At 38.2% G+C, this 12,596-nt stretch overlaps 1 protein-coding gene across 1 annotated transcript; it reads left to right on the top strand.

Moving 5' to 3' along the window:
• The first annotated feature begins 469 nt into the window (after positions 1-469).
• On the top strand, positions 470-11,834 carry LOC136676672 (3-hydroxy-3-methylglutaryl-coenzyme A reductase-like). Its single transcript, XM_066653828.1, has 20 exons — positions 470-661; positions 1,813-2,009; positions 2,109-2,220; positions 2,335-2,422; positions 2,521-2,605; positions 2,728-2,833; positions 2,957-3,063; positions 3,170-3,289; positions 3,399-3,559; positions 3,891-4,135; positions 5,459-5,628; positions 6,127-6,321; positions 6,558-6,716; positions 6,875-7,032; positions 9,159-9,264; positions 9,374-9,544; positions 9,680-9,820; positions 10,218-10,376; positions 10,470-10,624; positions 10,869-11,834. Exons 2-20 carry the CDS (start codon positions 1,845-1,847, stop codon positions 10,921-10,923), a joined length of 2,658 nt encoding a protein of 885 aa, XP_066509925.1. The 5' UTR covers positions 470-661; positions 1,813-1,844; the 3' UTR covers positions 10,924-11,834.
• The last annotated feature ends 762 nt before the right edge of the window (positions 11,835-12,596 follow it).

Raw genomic sequence — 12,596 nt, 5'->3', positions numbered from 1 at the left:
AGTAAAATTGTACAAATTCATAATTTTAATTATTGTTTTTTCAAATAATTCTGTCACGGATATAAGAAGATGCATTAGGAGCAGAAGAGTTAGGACATTAGAAATTAAGACCTTTGTACATATTAGATAAATTAAGTAGAATGCTATTAATGATATGCCATTAGGAAGCGGTAAGTGTAAATATTTAAATTACCTATTAATATTATTATTATATTTTGTTTGTTAAACACGATGTATTGAATTTTTAAAAGTGAATCATTGTGGACCAATACATTCGCCGCATGAGGAGATCACGCGTTCCTGTCTGAGCACGCCCCCTACCCCGTCTCCTTGGAGATGGGCGGGGTTTATGCGTCCACATATGTGTTCTTCGGCTCTGATTGGCTCGGCTGGATGATGACGCAGTGCCATGCCATCGTTCCATTCGAATGACAGGAGGATGCCGGCGGAGAGCTCTCTCGTCCCACAGGCGATGGATTAACACCGGCATTAGTGGTTTTCTCTTTCTTTTAGAACAACACACACTAAATATGACCCCTGATTTTAGCCTGTAGGTGCTTTTCTTTTTGGACCTCTGAGGAAATCTCGGTGGAGCAGTACTGACAATTTGTTTAGTTCACGGAGCGTCCAGCCTCTAATTCTTGAACCTGTCCTCACTCTGGTAAGCACTTAAGCTCGAGCAGATCTTCTGCCCTTTTAATTCACATACAGCAGAACATATATCAATTGCAAATACTGTTTGGCGGATTGATATCAATAATATATGATGATGCTCGAGGTAATTTTGCTGGGGATGGGACCTGTTTTTGGATTTTCATTTTTCTCCTCGATTCTTCCAAAATTAATTAATGTAAAAAAAAAACTATACAAATATTTTCTCATTTAACTGTTTTCAATAATATTTCAATATTTAAATATTTTCAAATATTTATTTCCATCGTAAATTGTGCATTGTGGCGCCGGAATATAATGGCTGCACCACTTCAGTTTGAACGAAAAATTCGGAAAAGAGGCGTTTTTTGGCTGTTGAATATAAACCGTTCACAATGAAGAGCTGGAGTATAGAGTATGAAGGGTCCGGATGACTCAGCTCGAGCTGCTGCTGATGTCCGCGGGTGAATCATTTCTGCCGCACGTTCGCTTTATACAAATATACATGAACTGAGTAAAACATGAATAATAATTATTGAGTGATTCTTTTTTATTGACATATTTGCATTGCTATGAAATTTAAATCACATAACCTACTCAGAATGCAATGTAACGTGAACTCCTTCACATCCTACGTCATTCCAGCAATCCCCCATCCCGCCGCTTTCTCGTCCCCCCTATATTAATATTACACTTTATTTCACAAAATGAGTTTGCTACTGTGACTAAAAATTTCTTTTTTTAATCTTGAATTAAGATTTAGAATTTTTTTCCAAATGGTTAATTATCTGATTAGTGTCCGTATACTGACTTCTTGGATCAGAAAAATATTTAAGGGGGAAATCGACCTGATATTTAAAAAGCAGGTGAAAAATGCATGACTAAGAAAAATCTACTTCATTTTTTCTTTGCATACTGTAAAGTCTGTGGTAACTGATATGTAAAATATTTCAAGTAATTATTATAATTAAAATATCCAAAACCTGAGCTTATTAAAGTAGAATGTTTTCTTCTCCGTTGTCCTAAGTGTCTTACATAATATCTTAAAGTGGCAATGTGCAAGGCTCAGGTTCATGTATTTAGAGAATTTGATCGTGCCTCTTCTGCCTGACAAGATTTTTTCCTTACTTCTCCTTTTCTTCTTTTTCTTGTACCCTCTAGCTCAGCTGTAGTGATAGACTAGAGAGATCAGAATGCTGACCAGACTTTTTCGTATCCATGGTCTCTTTGTCGCCTCTCATCCCTGGGAGGTGATTGTTGCCACAGTGACACTCACCATCTGCATGATGTCCATGAACATGTTTACCGGCAACAACCAGATCTGTGGCTGGAACTTTGACTGTCCCAAATTTGAGGAGGTGTGCTCATGGCACTGTATATTACACAGCAAAATTACACAGACTACTAGTTAAATAATTTGTGAATAATTACATTTTCCTTTCTATTGTTATTCACAGCAAGTCCTCAGCAGTGACATCATTATTCTGACCATCACAAGATGCATAGCCATTGTCTACATTTATTTCCAGTTCCAAAATCTTCGGCAGCTTGGCTCAAAATATATATTGGGTATGATCTAACATGTTTATGGGAAGGGCACGACTCCAAAATGGACATAACAAAAGAAAACAAAAGGGTGACTTTGTGATTATTTATTCATTTATTTACTTATTTATTTTTAAGGAATTGCTGGACTTTTCACAATCTTCTCAAGTTTTGTCTTCAGCACGGTCGTGATTCATTTCTTGGATAAGGAGCTCACAGGCCTAAAGTAAGAAAAATGTATTTTTTTATTATGTTGTGTTTTAAAGCTTTTTTGTCATTATTTTTTCATGTTTTGCTTTTAAATACATTTCCTGCTCTTTACAGTGAGGCGCTGCCTTTTTTCCTGCTTTTGATTGATCTCTCTAAAGCATGTGCTCTGGCCAAATTTGCACTAAGTTCAAATTCACAGGTACTTGGCCCTCTATTTGTTTTATTATATGAATGCTTATTTTCCTGTAATATAACAGTAACTTACTATAAAATTGAACAACCGATTTTGATTATGGTGTTTAAATCATTATCTTGACTCAGGATGAGGTGAGAGAAAACATTGCCAAGGGAATGGCTGTACTTGGTCCTACCTTCACCCTGGATGCCCTGGTGGAGTGTCTAGTGATTGGTGTTGGTACTCTGTCAGGTATTAATTCTTCTCTACCATTCTGCAGCCAGAAGTATAGCCACAGTTTAATTACAACAACATTACACTTTACTTGCAATAGGAAAAAATTGTAATTATTTTTTCATTTCTCATGAATCACAGGTGTTCGCCAGCTTGAGATTATGTGCTGCTTTGGGTGCATGTCAGTCCTGGCCAATTACTTTGTCTTCATGACTTTCTTCCCAGCTTGTGTCTCACTGGTGCTTGAAGTAAGTGAAACATTGCCTGAGAACTAGAGATTCAATTTAGGTTGCAAGGATTTAAAAGGGCATTCTTTTATCTGAACTTTTTCTCCATCTCACTCATCTTACGCAGCTGTCCAGGGAAAGCAGAGAAGGACATCCTATATGGCAACTGAGCCACTTTGCTCGTGTCCTGGAGGAAGAGGAAGACAACAAACCCAACCCAGTTACTCAAAGAGTCAAGATGATTATGGTATTAAACACATCCAAAATAATAACATTACTATCATCTTCTAACTGTCTTTTACTTGAGAACATGGTATGGGTACATTTCATTGGTCTCTTCCTCTCATTCTTTGCAGTCTCTTGGCTTAGTGATGGTCCACGCTCACAGCCGATGGATTGCCGACCCTGCCTCTCCTAATGGAACCCTTGATGTGCCCCAAGTTGGAATAAGTTTAAGTGCCCACACCCCAAAAAGGATTGAGCCGGATATACCACTATGGCATTTCTATTTGTCCAGGTGAGCATACGCAAGGCCACATTTAAATGCCCATTATCAAAAATTATAAGAAAAGTTGGCTGTAACTTATTCCTCATTTGTAGCTCACTGAAAAAAAAATTTAATGGTTTTAAAAATTGTGAAGAGCATTTTTTGTCATTGTTGTTCAAATGTAAAGAAATCGTTATGCAACTATGTAATTAATCATGTAATTGAATAGTAATGAAACAGTGATAACTGCACATACACCCCATTAACTCAGAAGGGTTAAATCATCTTGTTTTTGCTGTGATGTCAATTTGTGAATCTCTTGCAGTGCATTGTTGGTAATATGGCATCATTGTATCTATAGGATGATCAGCATGGACATTGAGCAGGTCATCACTTTGGGTCTTGCCCTCTTCCTTGCTGTGAAGTACATCTTCTTTGAGCAGGTGGAAAGAGAGTCCACATTGTCTCTTAAAGTCCCCAACCCCAGTTCCATGCTGACACAGAGGTGGTCTCCTGACCAGTGCTGCAGGAAAGAATATGCCCTCCACCCTAATAAAGCAAAGAAGCTGCTCAATCTTCCTCCTCTCATCACCAAAGAAGAAAGAGGTATGGGCAGATCATGTTTTAGTTCATTTGTATTGATCTCATTGTTTATATAGTTCAGAAAGCATATAGTTGTATTGTAGGTAGGTTGGAATTTTAATCCATTCTCTGACAAAAACACATTCATTTAGGGACTGCTTTCGAGTTAGAAATGCTTTACAAAACCTTTGTAAAATGTCTCAGTCAATCTAAAGTGAAAACAGATTTACTGTTTCCAGAATAGTTGGGACACAGGTCCATTTGTTAGCTTGTTTTTATTAAAAAGTAGCATAGTGCTTTCTGTCCAGACTGTTATTAGTGATGGGTGCAAAAACCACCTCTCATGGTTTCGGGGATGATATTTGACCCTGGGAAGTCCATGGTTATTTCAGCAGCAAAGTGCTAAAGAATACCTCAATCTGTACATGCTATAACAACACGGTTTTGTAGACATAACGTGCCTGTCCTTGACTGGTTTCTGGCAGTCCATATCAAGAGGAAAATCAGGCAATAACCCCTGTTGAAAAGCTTAAGTTCTGTATCAGGCCAGAATGCACAAAAATCGACTTGCAGTTTTTTAAAAAATGAGTATCCTCAGTTTACCAAGTGATTAAAAAAGTGCAATTAAAGACAAGGTGATGTATCACAGCGGTAAACAAGCCTCTGTCCAAACATTTTTGGAGTGTGTTGCAGGCATCAACTTTTATGTGTTTATATTTACATAATAAAATCAAATTTTTGAGTGAGAACATTAGAATTCTTTTCTTTGTGCTTGTGTCAGATAAACAAAGCTTCAAGAGATATAACAAATAATAGATTATTTTTTAAATTCAAATTCCCAAAATGGGTGGCACGGTGGCGCAGCAGGTAGTGTCGCAGTCACACAGCTCCAGGGGCCTGGAGGTTGTGGGTTCGATTCCCGCTCCGGGTGACTGTCTGTGAGGAGTTGGTGTGTTCTCCGCGTGGGTTTCCTCCGGGTGCTCCGGTTTCCTCCCACAGTCCAAAAAACACACGTTGCAGGTGGATTGGCGACTCAAAAGTGTCCGTAGGTGTGAATGTGTGTGTATCTGTGTTGCCCTGTGAAGGACTGGCGTCCCCTCCAGGGTGTATTCCCGCCTTGCGCCCGATGATTCCAGGTAGGCTCTGGACCACCCGCGACCCTAAATTGGATAAGCGGTTACAGATAATGGATGGATGGATGAAAATTCCAAAATATGCCTACTTTCTGGAAATTGTGTTTGTACATTAGAGCAAGGAGTACAAATTCAGTTTAGTTTATTTGCACATTCTACAACAGTAAAAAGCTACTTTATAACCATTTTTAATGTTTTGCTCCTCTTTTGATAGATTTAGTGATTAAGCCCCTTCCTAGCATGACAGAAGCTGCTCCTAAAAGCACATTTGTAGTGGGAGAAGAGGAAAGCTTGGACAGTGCCGCTGTGGAAGAGCCTCAACTTAACATTCCCTCAGAGCCTCGGCCAGTGGATGAGTGTCTGACCATCTTTAGGAGTCCTGAGGTCAGCACAGAATTAAACCTCATGATATTCCTAACAGGTTTTACCATCAACAGTAGTCAACATTATGACAGGTTTTTTTCGTGGCTTTTTTGACACTAGTTACTAGGAGAGACAGCTAACTGTTAGTGAAGCGGTTGTTACTTTTACCTTGATTATGACCCCTATAATCTCTAATGAGCTTGCCCACTTAACTTATTCACTTACACTTAACCAATTAGTGTATGACGTGAGAAAGGATTAGGAACCTCTTCTGACACCATCCATCTAAGAGAGTTGATTTCCCTGATTTAAAAGGGTTGTGTAAGAACTAGTTGCACAATGTGGCGAAAATATTGTATGTTGCAAATATCTCTTGCAATTCGTAAAAATATCTGATTCTGTGATATCTGGATAGCTAAGACACAACCTGTGATACAGTTATCAAACAATATATTTTGCAATTAATTTATGATGTAAAATATTATATTGTTTGTGAAATGGTTCACTGTGACTCCACAGATGGGGGCTCAATACCTCAGTGATGCCGAAGTTATTACTTTGGTAAATGCGAAGCACATTCCTGGATACAAGCTGGAAGCCATGATGGAGAGTCCAGAGAGAGGAGTGATGATCCGCAGAAAGATGCTGTGTGCCAAACTCCCAAAGTCGTCTGCACTTACCTGTCTTCCTTACAAAGACTATGACTACTCTCAGGTAAGGCTGAGTAAAAATCCCCAAGCATTTTCAGTGTGTGGTTAATGTGATAATCTATTTAAACTTGTACATTTTCACATGGATCATCATTAATTTGTTTTACTTTATTTGGCTTGTATTTTTACCTTAAATTTCATTTAAATTTTTTAGTCAAGCATTTTCCAGGTTCTACTTTTTTCAGTGTTGGAAGCCATTTTAGTTGACTCTTGTGTTTATATTTGGCTGCTGTTTTTTAGGTGATAGGAACATGCTGTGAGAACATCATTGGTTTCATGCCGGTTCCCGTGGGTGTAGCAGGGCCTCTGCTGTTGGATGGAAAGCAGTTCCAGGTTCCCATGGCAACAACTGAAGGTTGTCTAGTGGCCAGCACCAACCGTGGCTGCAGAGCCATAGCAGTAAGTTTCATTATAGATTCTAGTTAATAGGTTCTCATACATTACAAAGATATGTATATTAATTGCCTGTAACTGCAGTCCTAAAATGCAATAAACTCAGCTATACACAGACCTGTATAACACGCTAACTGCTTTTGCTCTGGATGGTTCTTTGAAAGCTGGGTGGTGGAGCCAGCAGCAGGGTTTTGGCTGATGGAATGACCCGTGGGCCTGTGATTCGACTGCCTTCTGCTTGCCAGGCTGCAGAGGTCAAGGCCTGGCTGGAGAGCCCTGAGGGCTTTAAGTGCATCAAAGAGGCCTTTGACCACACCAGCAGGTATGTAAAAACTAGTCTTGTTATTAAGACTTAAATCTGTAGGGGAAAAAAAACAAACAAAAAAATAAAACTAAGTATTTATCTATAGCTGACCTGACAACAGGTCCTTAAAGTGTCCAAATTAACCTGGATGTATACCATAATTGATAACCTGTTTCCTGGCGTGTCAGATTTTCACACAGAACACATACATAACATAATTATTCTAGAATATGTACTTTAAAAAATATATATATATATATATATATATATATATATATATATATATTACTGTGCAAAGTTCTACCCTATTTTTTTAGTACAAATTCTGTTATAGGTATTTATTTTATGAATTCTGCATTGCTGAGTAAGTACAAAAATATATTAGATTTACTTTACCAATAATAATAATAATGTAACAAAAAATAATAATTTTATGTCTGTAAATAAAGCAGCTTATTAAAATAAGTTACGTTCAATTAAAAAAAAAAACATAATGAAGGCTCCTGAGTTTTTGTATGAAAAATGTAGTGTGACATTCCAACTTCTTAAAAGAATCTGTGGCAGATTCTCCAAGACACTCAGTAAAACTACCATCTAATTTCTTTATAAAACTGTATAAAATGTACCTAGGACTAATATTTAAGAAAAAAAATGGTCGTCAAATATAATACTGACTTTCTTTTCTTTATTAATGTTTACTGCACATTGTTGTCTTTTTCTTTCAAGTAATAAAGAATTAATTCCATTATTTTTGAGAATAGAATTGGGCAGAGAATAAAGGTAAAATGGTCAGCTGCAGTAGATAAGGTAGGGTGGAAGTGTATAAATGATGATTTGAAAGGTATATTGACTGGTTTGAAGGGATCAACAGAGAAGAAATTGAATTTATGTTTATGTATAGGTATTTACGAATATGGAATGGTATGTTGCAGAAAAAGGAAAGGGTACAAGACAGAGTAAGGTCAAGACGGCAAGTAGAATTAGATTATTTTAAAATTCAGGAGCTAAGCGCTCTTAGAAAGTGGTGGAGGCGAGTAGGGGAAGAGGAAAGAGAGGGCAACAAAGAACTACAGAAAGAGCTTAAAGGTAGGTTGGCAGTGTTAATAAGAGAACTTGAGGAAAAGGAGGAAAAGAAGGAACATGCAAGGGCAGCATTCTTTAGGAATCCATTTAATTTTGTGAAGGCTTTATTTGGTATTGAGAAATCTGGAAATTTAAAAGTTGGAAAGAGGGAATTAAAGGAGCATTTCAGTGGTGTGTATACAGATAAAGATGAGGCAAAGGAGCTAGAGTTGCCACAGGATATTCCACCTTTAGTTGAAATCAAGCAGCAAATGGAGTTTAGCCATCAAAAGGTCCCAGAGTGCACTGTGTTAACTACACTGAGGCCAGACATGGTGCTCTACTCTGAAAGTAAACTGATAGTTTTAGGCCTGATAAAGCATTCAAAAGGAAGAAGCTGAAGTATGCAGACTTGGCGGCTGAGGTGAGGGAACACGGGTGGCAGGCACATGTAAGACTGGTGGAGATAGGTGTTAGAGTATTTGTAGCCAAATCGGCCACATCCCTGCTTGTGCAGTTTGGCATCAGGGGCTGGAAACTAAGGGCAGCTGTGAAGGAGTTATCAGAAACACCTGAAAGGTCGAGTCAGTGGTTGTGGATAAGGAGAGCACAAATTATTTGGGGAAAATGCACTGTAGAGGTGCTATTGGGATTGTTGGTGATGTAGCATATAAAGATCACATGGAACTGGTGGCACTGAGCATGCATTAACGGTGCCATTGGGGCTAGGTACAGCTTTTGTTACCAGGGAGGCCAGTGTGGATTTACGGTTGTTGATGGTAAAGTGTGGTAAAGGGTGAGCTGGCTTCGAGGGGGGTGGGTCTCGGAAACTAGACTTCACTGTTGAGCCTTCTGGAGGTGTTGTGGGCTTAATTCAGCAAAACACCAACAAGAGGAGTGCAACCTTTGCTAGCTTGAGCTGTACTGTAGCTCACATGTCAGTAATATTCTCACTGGACTATTGTCAGGTTTTTCTTTTTTTTTTTACTACTTTTACATTTTTGTGTGTCTAACAGTGTGTTGCAGTCATTTAGAATGTCTTTCTAAAACATTTTTATTTTAGTTTTTATATAATTTCCCAGGTTTGCGCGTCTGGAGAAGTTGTTGATTGGCCTTGCTTCACGTAATCTGTATATCCGCTTCCAGTCCAAAACTGGAGATGCTATGGGAATGAACATGATCTCAAAGGTTAGGCTTTGTAACATCTTTGCATGTGTTGATTTGTCACTGTAAACTATTTACTGATGCTAAATTACTAAATTGATTTGATGTTACATGTTTGTCATCATGTCCTCAGGGCACAGAGCATGCTCTGGCAAGGCTAAAGGAAGAATTCCCTGAGCTGCAGGTCCTGGCTGTCAGTGGGAACTACTGCACTGACAAAAAACCAGCTGCTATTAACTGGATTGAAGGCAGGGGAAAGTCTGTTGTGTGTGAAGCCACCATTCCTGCCAAAGTGGTTAAAGAGGTATAGTATTTGTACCTTTATTATGCTGTACGAAAGGTATTTTTTAATACCCTTATTATGCTGTACGATTATTAAAATTGTATAAAGAGGGTTTTCTGTGGTTATGTTTATAACGTTTGTAAATGTATTCTACAGATTTTAAAGACAAGCACTGAAGCTCTGGTGGATGTTAACATCAGTAAGAATCTGGTGGGCTCTGCCATGGCAGGAAGTATTGGGGGTTACAATGCTCATGCTGCCAATATTGTTGCTGCCGTATACATCGCCTGTGGACAGGTGATCTTTTTTTTTTTTTTCATTTTCATTGATGAAAATGCTGTCTGAAAATGCCTGTAGAGGCTAGTCTTACTATTGTAGACTTATGTACTTTTGTGAATGTTGATGATATACATATATGTTTATAAAACAATGTTAAATATAACTTGTGCGCATTGTTATCAGTTGTTTGCAAGTAAATCTCCAACAGGAATGTTATTGTACAAGAATATCAATTCATCAGTTAATATTTGGATTAATTCAACTAGTGAATTTCCTATTTTGAAAAATGTAATGTACCAACTGGTATTTTTAAATAGTGTTATAGGAAAAAAATCTGAACATTTATGATAAGATTTTTATATGACCATGGTATATGTCAGTAAAATGACCTGAACTATTTTTGAATATGCGGTAGGACCCCGCTCAGACTGTGGGCAGCTCTAACTGCATCACTTTGATGGAAGCGTCAGGTCCCACGGGGGAGGATCTGTATATCAGCTGCACAATGCCCTCTATAGAACTGGGCACAGTGGGAGGAGGCACTAACCTGGCACCTCAGCAAGCTTGTCTGCAGGTATTTATACTTTAGTCTTCGTGCTTTAAGTCTTTAACTTTTATACTTCAATTAACTTCAATCAACACTTGTATTTCTCTGTGATCCTCTCAGATGTTAGGTGTGCAAGGTGCCAGTGAAACACACCCAGGTGAGAATGCTCGGCAGCTAGCCAGGGTTGTGTGTGCTACAGTACTGGCTGGGGAACTGTCACTCATGGCTGCCCTTGCTGCTGGACATCTGGTCAAAAGCCACATGACACACAACAGGTGAGCAATTATGAATATTGAAAAGTGCTCACTAGATCTCTAAACCCTAGACTTATTTAGTTATTAAACCTAAAGGGGAATTCCACTGATATTTCCAGAGTTCGTCAGAGTTGTTTAAAGTGTGCATTATGGAGTATACAGAAATGACAGAAACTTTGTTACTGACAAGCCTGGATTAATGGGTTAAAATGTTACAAAGTGATCATATCTAATAAATAAAACATTGTAAACCTTGTTCTTTTAGGTCAAAAATAAATTTGCAGGAAACACCAGGAACCTGCACAAAGCAAGCCTCTTGAGACAGATTCAGATGCTGGGAGAGGGTCTTAAGTGAGATGCAAACAACATAAAGGGAAGAAGAGTGCAAACTGATCATCATTTCAATACCTTTCCTGAAGAGAGCTTTACACTCAAGCTGGACATCAAGACCCACTCAAGAAGAGAACATATTTTGTCATTTTGTCAATCTTGAATCTTCTCAAAAACTGCTGAATCAACCTGTACACTATTTCAGTGTACAATTCTATTTTTACTGAAATATCTCAGAAAAATGCTGTTGGCCTTCAGTGCTTGTTTGATGCACAAAGATCGTAGTATTTTTTTCACATTTTACACACTATTTTTAAACCTGAACCAGTAGAGGAGGATATTTTTAAAAGTATGTCAGATGGGTGGACTAAAGGTTTTACAGGGACAACTTAAAAACACAGATTAGGACTACACAGAGGAGCTGAAAGGCAATGAATCACTAGATCCTGGAGTATTTCAGGTGGTAGTATGAAAAATGACTGTATATTTGCCAAAAGCAGCCATCTGCAGTCTCTCTTGGTTTGTTTTCTTTTAATGTACACTGGACTTAAAGAGCTGAGAACAACACATACATCACTTTAAGTCATATACATATTTTAATCATTAAAATATTCAAAGGTGCATGTTTACACAAAGGTGCTTCAATAGCCTGACCTAAGTCAGTTATTTCTCTATGTGGAAAAATAAAGGACACTTTACAAGTACAGTATAGTATTACCTATCACCATCTGGGATTCTGTCACACACCAACGCTTAGCACTTTATGGTTTTGCTTTGGATACATAAGAATCTGATAAAAATCCATACCTACCTTTGTTCATGAGGTCTCTTTCCAAATGCAACATTAGGAAGAGGATCGACTATGTTTTCCAAAGGTATGAAAATTATGAACTGTATGAGCCAAACAATATATAAGAGTTTTATATATTTTTCTTTTTGTAAGAAAAAAATAAAGCATTTGCAGTTCATATATTATTAATGCTTTGACAGGGTGTTTTGGTACATATGGCCACCTACATCATCACCAGCACTTTCACTCATTTGAAATCAGATCATTTACCATGCCTCATACCTCAAAGGCAATTAGCTAAGATATGATTACTATCTGTTATCATTTTAGATACTAATGTAAACTATGTCTAAAAGGTTTTGGGCACTTCTAAATTAATTATTCACAGTATTTTAGTTAATTTCACATTCATTTTGTATAGCTGCCACAGAAAAAGCAATGTCAGCAGGTTGAGATGCCGTGGAGGTATACATGAGCCTAAGGTCTCCAATACCATGTGTCAATATGACAATGCCTCCCAGCTGTGGTCTGTGCAGCAGTAGCATTGTTCACTGAAGAATGATCCAATAACTTGGGACAGGTTGAAGTATTGTTTGTGATGCAGAAGTATTCACACATCACTACCTCTCACCTCATCACTCATTAATCACATATTAACATTTATGTAGCTAAATGCTATAAAATCTTCACAGAAATGTTTAACATCTATTGCAAATGTTGTGGCCGGCACGGTGGTGCAGCAGGTAGTGTCGCAGTCACACAGCTCCAGGGGCCTGGAGGTTGTGAGTTCGATTCCCGCTCCGGGGGACTGTCTGTGAGGAGTGTGGTGTGTTCTCCCTGTGTCTGCGTGGGTTTCCTCCCACAGTCCAAAAA

Source organism: Hoplias malabaricus, chromosome X2 (genome assembly GCF_029633855.1).
Source record: "Hoplias malabaricus isolate fHopMal1 chromosome X2, fHopMal1.hap1, whole genome shotgun sequence".
Taxonomy (NCBI): Eukaryota; Metazoa; Chordata; class Actinopteri; order Characiformes; family Erythrinidae; genus Hoplias; species Hoplias malabaricus.
This window is presented reverse-complemented; position numbering and strand designations above follow the sequence as displayed.